General features: G+C 41.3%; 2 protein-coding genes across 2 annotated transcripts in view; both read left to right on the forward strand.

The window, feature by feature from the left end:
- The first annotated feature begins 472 nt into the window (after positions 1-472).
- LOC127007071 (SH3 domain-binding protein 5-like) lies at positions 473-12,900 on the forward strand. The gene is made up of 7 exons (XM_050877648.1): positions 473-657; positions 3,756-3,818; positions 4,184-4,361; positions 4,812-4,933; positions 5,528-5,788; positions 5,993-6,148; positions 6,335-12,900. Exons 1-7 carry the CDS (start codon positions 616-618, stop codon positions 7,097-7,099), a joined length of 1,587 nt encoding a protein of 528 aa, XP_050733605.1. The 5' UTR covers positions 473-615; the 3' UTR covers positions 7,100-12,900.
- A 618-nt stretch (positions 12,901-13,518) lies between these two features.
- Positions 13,519-15,548, forward strand: part of LOC127007115 (ras-related and estrogen-regulated growth inhibitor-like) — a 60,799-nt gene continuing 58,769 nt past the window's right edge. Inside the window, exon 1 of the mRNA XM_050877784.1 lies at positions 13,519-13,963. The gene's annotated coding sequence lies outside the window, so the exon portion shown is untranslated. The remainder of the gene's footprint in view (positions 13,964-15,548) is intronic.

Consider the following 15,548-nt stretch of genomic DNA (forward strand, 5'->3'; position numbering starts at 1 on the left):
TCCTCTTCCCCAGCTGGCAGGTGAATCTTCCCTTGAAAATAGCATTGGATTTCTTGACAGGACGGCCATCAGTGTCCGGGAGCGTCCCATTGTCGTACTCGTCGCATTATACATCCCGATTTCAACCCAAGTTCTGAATATTTTCTCCCCAGCCTACACTAAAAATCGATATTCAGTCATAAATCTCAGTAAAACCGTTGATTATAGATGTTTTTGGTGAGCCTAGAGCTGGTTTAGTTTTCGTATTTTATTATTATTTGTCGTACTTCTAGGAGCGGTGGTGTACAACGCTACCAGATTCTTGTACTTGGCGTATTGTTTTTGTCGATTTCTGACCAAAACCTATCAAACCCACAAAGATAACGATATGAATTCATAATCACTATTAAAATCGGTAATTATTGAGGCTCTTTTTTGCAGTATTCATGGGCCAGAAACCAGAAAATACAATGTTATGAGTACGATAATCTGGATCATGGTGTAGGGGTAGGCAGGCACTTGTTATCAGGACCTGCGCCCGCCGTAGTGTTTGCCTCGCGCGTCTATTCCCCGCGATAGTGTCTGGCAGGGAGATAATCGCTGGGCCAGGGAGCACCATGCCAGCCTGAGGACACCATGGCGGCTGTGCAGGAGGAGCAGCTCGACCCCAGGATACAGGTGCGCGCCCCCCCCGTGACCCTGACGCGGTGACTGGGCCGTAGCTAACACTCCTTCAGAGGCTCATCCGTCACAAGACCTCAGTTCCGGGTCACTCATTATCCATTTATTAACGTCTTACCGAGCTCCTTAGGGTTGTTGGCTAATGGTGAAGAATGGGTAGCCTCTTCTTGCAAAGTTGATTATATGGATTATTTCTTGGTCCCTAAACGCAGTGCTGTAATGAATGACTTCCGGAAAATAGAAGGGGGGGCGAGGGGGGCAAAGCCGTCCCATTAAGGGGGTCGAGGGGGCGAAGCCTTACCATTAGGTAGGTTACAAGAGGTTAAGTTAGGTTAGTTCAGTTTAAATTAATTTGGCATGCTATGTGGGCGGCAAAAATATGCAGTGCAGGATGGGGCAGCGGCGGGGGTGGTCTACTATGCTGGCTGGTCGGAGCAGGGTGGCGGCAAATGCACTTCAGGTATTCAAAAGTCAATCATTTAGGGAATATAAAATTATCTCCATGATAAAAAACATTGTATTTTGCCCAGAAATAAATAGTGTGTCAAAATTAGTAAGCTCTCCTCTCTTCAACATTCCCCGGGTTGTTTGATGTGGCAGACGAGATGTATTTTTGTTCTGCTGCAAATTATTTTATTGTAGTGGGAATCTATATATTTCCTTCATCCTGTTCTCCCATAGGAGTTTCCCCTCAGCAGGGTAGAGGGCAGGAGGAGTTGTGAGCCTCATGAAAACATTGTTGGTTGAAAGTTGGAAACAGAGTGAAAAATAAATAAGGATACAAAGGAAGGAGAAAATACCTAAGAAACTATACAAAAGTGTCGAGGTCTAAAAAAGAAGAGTGCAGGAGCATCTTCAACTTAACTTCTCACAGTGTTATCCTCATCATACTCATGCATTCTGTTAAACCAAAGTTATGACAAATATGTACTAGATACCATAATTTTCATAATGACCACCACTTACTGGGTGAAAATGGATGGCATATCATGATGGGCACATGTGACTGCTTTGCGACATTTAGACAAGTTTGCACAGACACAGTTGACTAATAATAGGAAAATAGGGATCAGACTATTTCCCTAATACATATATGTGTCCTCCAGGGTATATTGGGCAAAAATATGACAATTACAAGAGTATACCCACTATTTAGTAGCCTTTCGTGCTTCTGTGGAAATAGTGTAGCTTGTAGTTGTTATTATATTGCCCTATATCCCCTTGAAGACTCATGTATATTGGGGAAATAGTCTAATGCTTTATCGTCCTCTTTAGCACTCACAAGTTCAAGTAGTCAACTGTGCCTTTGTCAAATTGTCACATCGCATATGACAGAGTTGGGAGGATAATTCTGTATATAATACCGTTCTTTACCCCCATGCTCACACTTCTTCCTTTCATATCTCTCCATTGCATCTATTACTACCTGTCTGCCCTTCACTGGTCTCTCCTGTACCTCACCCTCAATGCTCTCTCCTGTACATCACCCTCAATGCTCTCTCCTGTACCTCACCCTCTATGCTATCTCCTGTACTTCACCCTCTATGCTATTTCCTGTACCTCTCCCTCTATTCTCCTTGCTCTTCTCCCTCTGTGCTCTCCTGTATCTCTCCCTCCATGCTCTTCCGTGTCCCTCCTTTACCTCTCCCTCCTTGCTCTCCAACCAAATCTTATGCTTCCCAATATCAGTGGGAATTTTCTTTCAGTTATAATTTCTAGAAGTCAGTATGTATATATAATTGATGTATAGAGTATAGGGACACACACACACACACACACACACACACACACACACACACACACACACACACACACACACACACACACACTCTCTCTCTCTCTCTCTCTCTTTCTCTCTCTCATATAACCCCTGAAAATGGTGTTAACAATATTTACATTACATAATTTTTCTTTCCTTTTGTGTGCTGAACCACTCAACTAAAGCAATATCAGGGATTACCCAACAACCAAAGTGACGGCAATTTTCCGCTATTATCTTAACCTTGATGAGATAAGATATTGATCAGGGTGACGTGGGCTAGTATGAGGGACCTTTGAATAGCTAACATGCAAGTTCCTGGTGACCTGGATAGCATGTTAGTTAGGTACTTATTTCTGTCTTTATAATTAGCTATATATATTGTCCTTGTATTGAATTACATATATTGTCCTTATGTATTGTGCTTACTGGTCCTGCCAAGTCACTTATTTCAGTTCACTGCATTCCCATGATATATAAGGTCTTGTTACTTGTTTCTGGAGTTGTTTTTATAGTACTACATCAGGGAAAACTGCGGTATAATATTTAACTCGGTAGCAGTGACGGGCCAAATTTGTGGCTTTACGGTGTACCAGCAACGGGCCAAATTTTTGCCATGATATAAACCCCCCAAAATACATGATGCATAAACTGATCACAAATGCATTGATATATACATTATTATGAAATGGTTTGCGTGAGTGATGATTTTTTTCTCATTTTTCTCGCTTAGAGGGGCATTTAAGAAGCATGATCCCCGCAGCTACCGGGTTAAATGGTACACTGAAGTCTTGGAGTATACTATGGTTAGCAACATACTATTGTATTATATTTATTATTGAAATTCATGAAAGGGTATCAAGGGGAAAATAAAATAAAGTGATACAAACTCAGAGTCCCTTGAAGTAGCATATGGATTTAACCAAGTAGCAGTGGGGATCATGTTTCTTAATGGTCCCCCTAAGCGAGAAAAATGAGAAAAAATCATCACTCACACAAAGCATTTCATAATATATATCAAAGCATTTGTGATCAGATTATGTATCATCTATTTTTGGGGGTTTATATCATGGCACAAATTTGGCCCGTCGCTGCTACACGGTAAAGGCACAAATTTGGCCCGTCACTTAATTCGTCTGTTGATGTCTTCCTGTGATGCATTAGTTTTCAGAGTAGGTAACTATCATGTTGTACTGAGTTTTGTTGAGCTTCAGGAAGTTGAATCTATTTGCCTCGATTGGTTTGAGAGTCATCATGTTGACATTTGCTAGAGTATGTTATCTGTATTCACTGTTTCAAGTTGTGTATGTGTTTTTAACCATTCTTATTGATGCAGGTTGAGCTGGAGAAGCTGAACACTGCCACAGATGACATCAATAAACTGGAATCTAAATTGGAGGTAAGTTTTTGGAACACTGAAAGAAGGGAGGGTGCAGGATTGTGTCCGCCTTTCTTTTGTACTCATCTGATTTAATGTTTTGTAGATGCCTGTACCTGAGTGTTTGTTAACCAGACTTATCATCATTTGCTTGTTTGTGGTTTAGTTTGTTAACCCTGGATTGTTTGTTTTAGTTCTTTGTTTTTTCTTTGTTTTTAATCTCCACCCGAAATTGACCTCTCTTTTGGCTACTCTTTACTTTTGTCTATTATGGGAGCGGCAAGTAGCGGGCTTTTTTTTTCACATTTTGTTGCCCTTGAGCCGTCTCCTTTGTTGTAAAAAAAGAAAGAAAGAAAAAAAAAACAATTGTATATTTCTGCTTCCAGGAAACTAACAATGTCTTCAGCTCAACCTTTGCTGAGTCAACGGCCCGCCTCAAGACCATGGGGAAGAAGCTGGGCAACTGCATCGAGAAGGCCCGCCCCTACTACGAGGCCCTGGAGCTGGCGCGGACATCTCAGCTAGAGTGTCAGCGAGCGGCGGTGCAGTACCAGAGGGCCAATGGTAAGGTGTTTTCTTTTCTCTGCATGACATAAGTGTATTTTTATCTTTCCTGTAATGTTGTTAGCAAGACAGGCATTTCTCAAGGAGTGAATGATACGTAGAGTTATCCAGGTTTTTTTCCGTTACCTACATGTTTTTACACATGCCCAAATATATCAAGTTGTGCTCACTCCACTATTCACCTTCTGCTATTTTTTTCATCACTTTTTGCCTTTTATTCCATGCCACACTTCCAGTATGTAGTTTCACTGTTTTTACCAGCCAGCCTCGTCAATACATTTGCTTTTTTCAAGCTTTATCTCCATTGGACAAGACCTCTTCTGTTATGTTTCATTCCATCCTAATGTATTATATTAACTCACAAAGGAGAGTTACTGATGTAAGATTTATATAATAATTTTTTTAACAAGAACAAATACATTAACATCACTGGCACACTTTGCTTTGCAGCTCTACATCAAGCAGCCAAAGAGACCATAGCTCTGGCTGAAGAGCGATTTGTCAACAGTCGCAGTGAGAACTGGCAGTTTGATTCAGCATGGCAAGAGATGTTAAACCATGCAACCATGAAGGTATGTCCCCATGACAGTGGATGAAGGCATGACCTAAGTGAATGTGTTACATAATAGATTTTTGTCCTTTGGTTGATAAACTCCGGGATTTATCTAAATATGAACTGTAATCCAGTACGGCCCCCTGCATGGTCAGATTGTTGGTGACTGAACCGGCTCCCCCACTGGGCTATCCAGTGAGGAGGGTGGCTAGATACCCAGCAGGATGAAATATAAGACCTGTCAAAGGGTGGATGAGCTTGCTACCCAACGGCCATCATGTTCTAGAGCATGGATTCACACTCACAGCCATACCTGTTCACCTGGTCTTCCTGGGGGTACTCACTCTCCCTTCCCTGGTGGGTGACAAACCAGGTCCTTCACTCTGTTTCTTGATCTTTTTGCCTTCCTGGAAACCCCCGCCCTATTTCTAATTTTTTTTTTCATTGCTTTCACCTTCATTTTCTCTTTCTTGGTGTCTCAGGTGTTTGGGAACTGCTGAACAGGCAGTGCATAGTGTCCACACTCTTTCCTCTCTTCCTGTTCAATCTTATAGTAATAGTGATAGTAATAACAGTATGCTGGCTGAGGCATGGCATGCTCTGGTGCTGGCAGGTAATGGAGGCAGAGGCCCAGAAAGCCGCCAGCGAGCGGGAACACATGCGGCGTGCAGCCGTCTTCCAGCAGGAGGAGCAGCGGGTGCAGCAGCTCCAACGTGGCCTTAAGTCCTCAATCAATAAGTCACTGGGATATTTTGAGGAGAAGCTTAGGGTGGAGGCACAGCTGGAGGGCCAGAAGGAACGCGTGCAGCAGCTCCAGACAGCCATTGCTGCGGCCAAGGCGACGTACGCCCAGTCTCTGCGCCGGCTAGAACAGGTCAGTGCTACTTATGTGGGTGTTCCTAATAGACTTAGCTGACATGATTAAAATTTTTGATGGTATATTAAAATCAATTTTGATTTATTTGCCTCACTGATCATTTTGGCATGGAACCATTATTAGTGTTGGCTTCATTATAAGTTTGAAAAGTCATGCATAAAATGGAAACGTGCTCCTAATGATGAATTCCTGTTCCTTCAGATCTCTGAACAGATCCACGAGCAGCGGCGGTGCCAGATGCCGAGGGAGCCGGGGGTGGGGGCGGAGCTCACCTCCCCGCCGCCAGGAGAGGACCACCAGTACAACAAAAATGACAAACATTTCTTGCCGCCGGCAGATCTGAGCCAGGATGAAAAAGTATGCTATCTAATTTATGGAGTTGTTCAGATTTTGCATTTATGTATACTCAAATATAACATATATATTTTCCTGGATAAGAATAATGTAAGAAGATTGTTTAATATTTACAAATTTACATCGTTTGCTATTTGCAGTCACTTTAAAGCAATATTGAGAGGTGCATACTATACAACATATTTTCAGTACTGGGAATCCTTACGAGAGAAGCTGGAGAAGCTGAATGAAAATGGTGACAAGTGCCTGGCATCAGACACACTGGAGGCGGCCAGCCCTGAGTCTGCCGAGGGGCGGGAGAGGAGCTTGACAGGCAGCAGTGACCCTCTCAGCTGTAGTGGTGAGAGAGTTGTGAGTGGGCAGAGCAGCAGCCAGGAGTCAGAGAGTGATGGAGGGAGTTCCTCTGAAGGGGCGTCACAGTCACCTAGTGATGTGGCAGCAGAGGGGGCAGTGACATCCAGTTTGAAGGCTGCTGAGTCTGATGATGGAAATGTAGATGAGAAGGTTACAAAGGGACGAAGAACCCCGCCTGGAAGCTGTGTGGAAGTTGTAAATGTAGATGAAATTGAGGGTTCCAGAGGTACAACACCCACTGAGCTTTCTGTTGGTAGTGCAGTAGAAGAGAGTTGTCAGGGTAAAGCAAGCTGTAAAACAAGTGTTATGTTGTCAAAGCCATTCCATGATGCCATGCCTGAAAAAGATTGTACAGCCCAACTGGTTAGTGGTAAAGAGATGACCATGACAAAAGATTGTGAAATAGGTACAAATGAGTTGGAAATCATTGAACTTGATGAAGAAGTTGAAGATGTATTTGAGGGAAATCTTGGTGATGGAAATGCTGTCGAGAAAGAGAAAGGAGACGGATCCTCCTCTCCTCCGCCCGCTCCCTGTCAGCCCAGCAAGAACCTGACTGTGATTGTTGAGGAGCTTGAGCATTGTGCTCTGCCAGAATAGTTGGCCAGATAATTTTTTTACCTCAGCTGGGGTTTAAGTGATAAGAAAAATGCAGTGAGTTTTATTGACATATTTCAATTTTTTCAGTCAAATTAAAAATTCTATATATCATGTAGAAAGTTGGATCAAAGATGTCTACCAAGTTGTGTTCATGCCCTGCCAGCCTCCTCAGTATGCATAGGCCATTCAGCTAATCTATGTCTAATTTTATATAATTTCTGCCTTGTCAAAGGAGCATTATTGTTTCAAGCATTAATGTCTTCATTACTCAGTACAACTTGTAGGCTACCTTAATGTTTTAATGTCTCAAGCTACACAGTGAAATGACTGCACTGTGCTTCTTCATTTAATTATGCACCACAACCACACTGAGAAATGAGTTGTGACACCTGCAGTTAGTGCCAAATAATTTATTTGTTTTGTGGAAGTGAATGTAAGTTGCCTAAAAAGTAACAGTGCCTATTTATTTGTAGCATAATGATGCTCAGGAAGTATACCATGGCTTTCTACCTTTAGTCTGGTTCATGAGATATTTCTAATTTATGTCTGTGAGGGGTTTCCTCTCCCACAACTAAGTGTTCTGCATGTCATGGGATATACTGAAGCACACAAAGGGACCCCTGGAAAGGCACACCCTTCCCAAGACCTCACTGTTCACAGTGTTAACATTGTTTGCAAACAGTGCAACAGAGTAGATATGTTTACTTGGTTCTAAAAAAGTGTTTTGGAGGAGTGCTTTCAGCATTTTTTCAGAAACACCAAAAAACAATTTTGCAACAATCCAAACTGCTGTGCAGCAATGTATCTTTGTGTGTGTGCATGATCCTCTAAGTAACATGTTGTGGAATGAGCCAAGCTTCTTAGATTTAACAAAAGCTTGAATTATTTCTTGCTTGAATTATCTTGTTATCATTCAAATTTCTTTTCTCGAGAATGAGAATGACTTATGTTTATAATCGTGATGGGGGTGTTCTGGGGTCCTCGTGTGTACCTAAACTGATGCAGCAGAAAATGTATTGACGAGTACAATGGTGGAGATTCATTACTCTTATAAGATGAAAAACTTGATGATAAGTTGTACTTTTCACCAGAGATGCAGAAAAATGTATCAACAAGTACAACAGCTTAGGTTCATTGCTCTGACAGGGTGAGCCGCTGCTATGTGGGACAACTTGTACTCCTTACCGGTGAACCAAAGATGACGTTGCTGCTAATGAAAGTGTTTTGTAGGCTCATTCAGAAGTTCCATCAGTGGTGAATCTTCAGGACAGTGTGATTGTTAGACTTACAAGTTGTATTTTATTTGGCCATACCTTGTTCATTCATTTGTGTCAGAATTTGCCAATAATGAGGTTGTACATACAAAAAACAGTGCAATAGCGGTAATGCAAGTATTTATAAGAACAAACAGTCATGGCGCCTTTGATGCAGTTGATTGGATATGTTCTGCCACATTATGATGTCCAGGTTAGGGACAGACATGATTATATCAGGTTTTGATCAGGAAAATAGCAGTTGACTCCAGGCCCCATATACATGAAGGTTTTTAAAGGTGGCCTATTATTACCTAAAAACAGCAGTTGGTTCCAGGACCCGAATACAAAAAAGGTTATAAAGTTAATAGTTGGCCAGTTTCCTCTCAAGACCCCTAAAAAGCAATTCAAAAGACTACTAGTGCTCAGATATACCTTAGGAGCCATTGGCAGCTACAAAGAGGTGGTGAGGAGCATTAGCACATTGCTATTGCTGTTAGTGCACAGGACGGCTGGTCCTCACACACCTCAGTGCTGCTTCAGGACTTGTCGAGTCAGAAAAGACATTTTGGCTTCGTGTAATGGTAATTGATAGATAAAACCTGAAGACGGCCAGCATCCTGTATGTAACTGGTATGGATAGAGGCTCTCCACAGGGTTGGACATTGAGGAACAAGATGCTTACCCACCCCCAACACCTGACACGAAAGACGGATTTTCATCCACGTTGATAATTTCTGTCAGTATGTGTTTGTTAGTGATTCCCTAAAATTTATATGTAATTGCAAAACTAAAAGTGTTGATTCCATTGGGACAAAATCAAAGAATGGTGTGGTAAATGGTAAACAAAATTATTAATATATTATATTCATAATACAATGCTCATTCCTCGCTACTAAAATTTCCTTCAATAAACTTCCCTTAAATATAATGTTAAAGTGCATACCACTTGAAGGACACAAAATTCTTGCTCTCCTTGGTGTAAACCTTTCAATTGTTTCTAAGTAGTAAGGCTCGCTAAAACAAATCAGCAAAGTTTGTCCCTCAGCCATGCCGTGTCTGAGCTCTGTACTGCCTTCATTTTTCTTGTTGTCGGGCTTGTGCGGCTGTTCAAGTGTTTTGTCCACTGCTAGTTGACATTTATATGCATGACCACTTTGTAATAAGTTATAGAATATTCCAACTCAAGAAGTGTGTATGGTTGTTGGCTTATAAGATAGCATCTGATCCAGTTGGCCTTGGCCATTTTGTCTTCAGCATAGTGTTGGCTGGACACTGGCTGTAATCCTAGTTATAGTCCAACCATTTCAAATAGTCTGTTTGGGCGTTCGATTCCGCGGGTCCTTTCCTCTCCTCTGCTCTGCCACACAGTCCCGACACCAATCCTTTCCTCTTGTATGTTAGCTATGGGTAACATATGAGAGGGAAAAACAGGTGTTGGGACTGTGTGGCAGAGTAGAGGGAAGGAAAGGACCCGCTGAATCGAACGCCTAAATGAACTATTTAAAATGGTTGGACTATAGTTCTGTTGTTGTTATCACCAATATGGTTGACATTTTCCAAACAAGAATTAAAATTTTTAGATTTGAGACAAAGTATATTGATGGAGTAGGATTATTGAAATGCCTTTTCTTTTTATCACCAATGTGTTAGGAAGCTGTATGTCTCCATAGATTCATTCATGTTGTGATCATTATTCACTGTATTAGCCTATTAGCACTGCGCACTCGCCTGCCTAGTGGAGCAGCAGCAGACAGAAGAAATCCTAGAGACACTTCACAGTATCAACATTTAGCAAGCTTTGAACTTCTATTGAGATGAGCAGTAATGATAAACTTGTATTGGATGTTTCTCAATGAACAGGCTTTGTAGATTCTAAATTGTGAAGATAGATTTGTTCGGAAATGTACCAGGGTAACTCACAGGCCCTTATGTCTGTTGTATGACCTGGCCCACACTCAAAACTTGGCCTTGGCATTGCTCGGGTTAAGTAAGGAGAAAAATGGTGTTGCATTGCCAAACTTTGTGTTGGGGATGTACTGCATAATGGGTGCCCAGACTGCTTTATGGTAATACACAGAAATATAATGCCAACGTTATGTAATGGACAATACAAGTATGTGATAATGTACAGAAGTGTTGAGATTTTTCCCCGTGTAAGAGATCACATACTGTTTTCATCTTGCTTCAGTGATTAAGAATTAGGCTTAATTGTAGAGTGTAATGATAGAGGTAATGGTATATATATTTTTGTATAACTTATTCATAAAACTAAGCGATATTGTTTTTCAAAGTATTACAACGGCTTGCATTCATTACGTAAATACTGTATGCTACAAATATATATTAAAGCTATATTTTTCATGAGAGTGAAGCTAACAAGGCATGTAGACATTGGTTGGGTATTGTGGCTCTGACAGTGGTGGGTAATGGATGGACATTCCCAAACCTTGGTTACCTCTTGTCATAGTGAGAGTCCCACCTTCCTTCACACACACACACAAACACACACACAAACACACACACACACACACACACACACACACACACACACACACACACACACACACACACACATTTTTGAGCAAGTATGTCCATAGAACAAATTGACAATCAGATCTGTAATTTTTCCCCCCTGCTCTGGTGCCCGTCAGCCAGCCAAACATGCTATTTGTGTTCCTAGGACACTGGGCTACTAAGGTTACTGCTTGTAATTAACACAATGAAAATGATGTGCCTTACATGCATTGTTATTGTTAGAAAAATTATATCGATTGTAGATTGTTTTTTTTCAAGGAGTTTGTGCTTGTGAAGGTCAGCTCTCCTACCTAGAGGGAACACATCTGAATATTTTAAACAGTGGTGAAATAAATGCAATGGGGGTTATGTTATGAACAAGATATTCTATAAATCATTAATGTAGCAATTTAGTTATGTGACATTACTAAGTCTAAAAATTATTATGACATCAATAAATGTTGTATTGCTTATATTGAAGTCAACAATGACAGATAGATTTGAGATTTTGGAAAATGCAATGGATTTACATTTGGTATTGGTGTACCCAGATTTAGTGAGTCACAAAAATACTATAAGTAAAAAAAAACTTTGCAGTTATTTTATGCCCAGCCACACAGAATACTACATTTAAAATATTTTAGTTATTGTTGGTGTACCACAACATTGCATGAAGGGAGTGTGTAGGCTACAGCTAAATTTGATTAAATTAAAAAAAATGCTTTCAATGTAGTGCTCTCTGTATCCCTATATAAAGTGACTGCACGAAGTATGTTTTTGACCTTTGTTTATAATTTTGTGAGTGACAGATTATGAATATAATGAAAATAATGTAAATCCTTTCTAGCCTATCAAATATATTTGTCATCTGACTTTGGTGTTAACAATGCTAGATTTATTTGACACAATTATTTTTAGACTGTATAATTACATGACTAAAACGTGATACATTATTTATTTGTATAACATTTCACTAATTAAATGATCCCATTTGCATTTATTCAATGAAACTTTCAAATGTTTGGATGCATTTTGTTCAGCCCAATAGGGAGGGAGTGCAGCCTCATTAACACACTCTCTTCATTCAGAAAAGACTATATACAGCTTGAGAGATACAATGGTGATAATAGAGTAAGTTTTATGGTTAGTTGCTGGCCATTATAGTTGCCATGCATCAGTTTGCTGCTGCTACAAGAAACTCGGTGAGCTTACAGAAAACCGGTCATCATTAGGAATTGTGAATGAGGATGGAAATAATCTTGTGTATATATTATGACCAATTAAAAATTAAAACTTTTAATTATATTTTGTGTGTTCATTTGTGCAGTAGCTGGCATGCAGTGAGTCTAGCAAGTAGCAACCTATGGAGTGCGACTTGTTTTCTTTCAAAGATTGTGATCCTTGAGATCAGTGATGCCATTCTTGTCTGAAGTGCATCATTTCATTGTTTTACACTTAAGACATTTCTAAAATCCCAATTCCTCAAAGTGGCACAATTGAATGTCATGCCAAGCAAGTTTTTTTCCTCTGTATTGTTTCAGGTGGCGAAGGTCCATATTCTCGACACTTTTGGCTCACAACAAACATTGCCAAAGGTCACAAAGGCGATTAACCGGGTTCTCATGAGTGCTTTTTACATTCACGGTACAGAAGCCTTGTCACACTGTTACTAGGCTTGTAAAACCACACATGAAAGTAACCACAACAACCTCTACGAATGATTTATTTGAGTGTAACCCAGAAATGGCTGAGGATATGGGCCTAGTGCAAGGAGTGGTGCTTTGTGGTTTTTGCTCATTCCCTCGCTCCTGCACCTTGTTTTGAAATTTTGAATAGGCACTCAAGATTGTAAAGAAGTTTGTGCCACACCCACGTGCAGTTGTTAATTAATCTTGACATGCCTGTTTGCATTCCTTCGCCTCACCCCTGGTACTGGATCAAAGCTGTGCCTTCACGGCCTCTCGCAGTTCTCGCCTGTGCCACGTGATGGATGTCTAGGTTGAATTATTAAACTTTATCTGTTGAACTATATGAGTTGTGTTATTTTTCCCTGAGTAGTGGTAAGAATGTAAATTGTATATATTTACATTAATAACCTTCAATCGCTTTTGCGGGCAGTGTTTATAGATGGGGGTTGCCAGAGACCAGCCACCGCAGCCTTTACGAATATACGGTCTGCTGACGAGGAGGATATGTGGCGCAAATTGAACTCTTGAACACAACTGACTTTAACTCCTAAGTGCAGTGGCTAGCACGCTCGCCTCACAACTAATGTCCGCGTTCGATTCCAGGGGGAGTGGAGACGGATGGGCAGTCTCCTTCAATCTGTGCCCTTGTCCACCCAGTAGCTTATGGGTACCGGGCAGCAGGCGAGGGTTGTGTCCCGCCTCCTGTGTGTGTGTGTGTGCGTGTGTGAGGTTTCAGCCGTACCCAGAGATCCGTATTCATGGGTAGCTACTGGCTGGGTATCGCGAGTCCGGTGCGTGATCAGACCATGGTGAGTGACATTTATGGTTATTATTATTGTTGTTTTGTTAGGGGAGACAAGAGGCTATTTGGCATGGACGTGCGTGGCCCCGCGTGTGTAGCTTCCCTCGTGTTGAAGCAAGGCGGCCGTCTGGCAGAATTGGCAAAGCTAAACCTGGCAGCTCGTGGCACGCGAGCCAACCCAACCTGTGCCTCAGTCAGGGCAGTGCCACAGTGATGACAGGAGGGAGCCAGTTGGGTACGGCCACTGGGAATACCACGACTTCACTTTCTTCTTCTTTTGTAGACCTCTGACGCTTTGTATCGCTTCTTAGGTCTTCATTTCACACTGACGCACGTAGCTCATTCGCGTGTTAGTGTTCTCGACTATATCCGGATTCGACTCAATACGAGACACCATTATTTAATATTGTTATACATGAAAAGTGTGCGAAAAGTTATCCTGCAGTGCCATAAGTGATCCTTTTTTAGTACGCGAAGCACAGGAGATTGTTTCAACGTCGGATACTATGTTTGAAAGGTCGCTGTGACACAAGTGAAGGAAGAGGAGCTTTGGATAGTCGCCGAAGCAGGTGCAGTCTCTCCGGCCGGCGCTTCGGTGTACCAAGTAAGTGTTATTCTCTCTCTAGCCTACTACACACACACATATACACACAGGAGGCGGGACACAACCCTCGCCTGCTGCCCGGTACCCATAAACTGCTGGGTGGACAAGGAGGCGGATTGAAGGAGACTTGCTCATGTGGGGAGGGTACCTGCTGGCGATTACGAGTCCAACTAGTGATCAGATCGTGGTGAATCACACACACACACACACACACACACACACTTATAACTCTTACAACTCACACTTATGACTCTCTGTACTACACACACACACACACACACACACACTTTTTCTACAGCAGAGGAGTCAGTTCAAGGGCATAAAAAAAGGAAACAAATGTGAAAAAAAGCCCGCTACCCACTGCTCCACCGGTCTTTCATTCTCTTGATTATAACTAATTCTTAAAGGGTAATGTGGTAGCCTACTTTCCATTGCCCGTAGCCTATATCAGACGCTTTCGGGTTCCACAATAACTTAATTTTCAGAGGCCTCAAAGGAGTTTAGTCGGGCTTTCATGAGTGTTTTTCACATTCATGGTGTATAAATCATGTCAAATTAACACTAGGCTCATTAAGCTATCAATGGAAATGCTAACACAATATCTATACCGAAGCCTTATCGAATGTGGATGTGTAAGCCCCGAAATTTTAGAGGATGTAGGCCTAAATAGGAACCACAATAAACTAACAGGAACTCTCAATTAAATACATGCACACTTGTGATTTGTCTGTGCTTTTTATCACATACAATGAGTGAATATGTCAGTGTTGGAAAAAAACGTGTATCAGGAAGTGGTAGCTTTAAACAATCCAAGTTATATATTCAAGATTTAGAAGACGTTGGACTTAAAGACGTTTTAGAATTTAGAATAAAATTTCGAAAACGTTTGATTGTTTGATTGTTGCATCCATTGACTCCTTAAAAGAACCCCCCCCCCCCCTCTAAATATAGCCTACTGATGTAATAGGCTACAGGGAGCGACGTAAATGTCTCAAAATCACTATTTTCTTTATATGGGACCTAAAAAACTCATTACAAAGCACCAAAGTGGTAACTCAGGATATGCAGAAGTCGGGGAGTGGTCTCTTTAGTAATGGATAATAACTGATGACGACGATGATGAATGGACTCAAGATCCATAGAAGTCAGGGAGTGGATTAAAATGGGTGATAATGACGATGACTGATGGTGATTAATGGATCTCACTCACTTCCTGCCTGGATGAGCACCAAAAAATATCTGGCAGGGACAGGGACAACGCTTGGCAGGGTGTATATAGCCTAGTACGTGTGTAAGCTCCTTTTTTTTCCCCCTGTAATGGAGTCTGAACCAAAGGACGAAATGAAAGCCTCGATGTATTGTTCCTAGAAAGACATGATAGCGAAGGAGGGCCAGATGAGTTGATCACTTTAGGTCAAAAAATGTCTTGATGAATTTTTGTCTTATCTATTTCCTGTTTTACCTGTTTAATCTTATCTTTTGCCTGTTGGATACCTTGTAGTACCGCAGAGAATCAACCCAGGCCAGTCATACCATGTTTAAAGGTATTCGCTTTCATAAATATTGTTAGAAAATGTTTTAATAA

Source organism: Eriocheir sinensis, chromosome 1 (genome assembly GCF_024679095.1).
Source record: "Eriocheir sinensis breed Jianghai 21 chromosome 1, ASM2467909v1, whole genome shotgun sequence".
NCBI lineage: Eukaryota > Metazoa > Arthropoda > Malacostraca > Decapoda > Varunidae > Eriocheir > Eriocheir sinensis.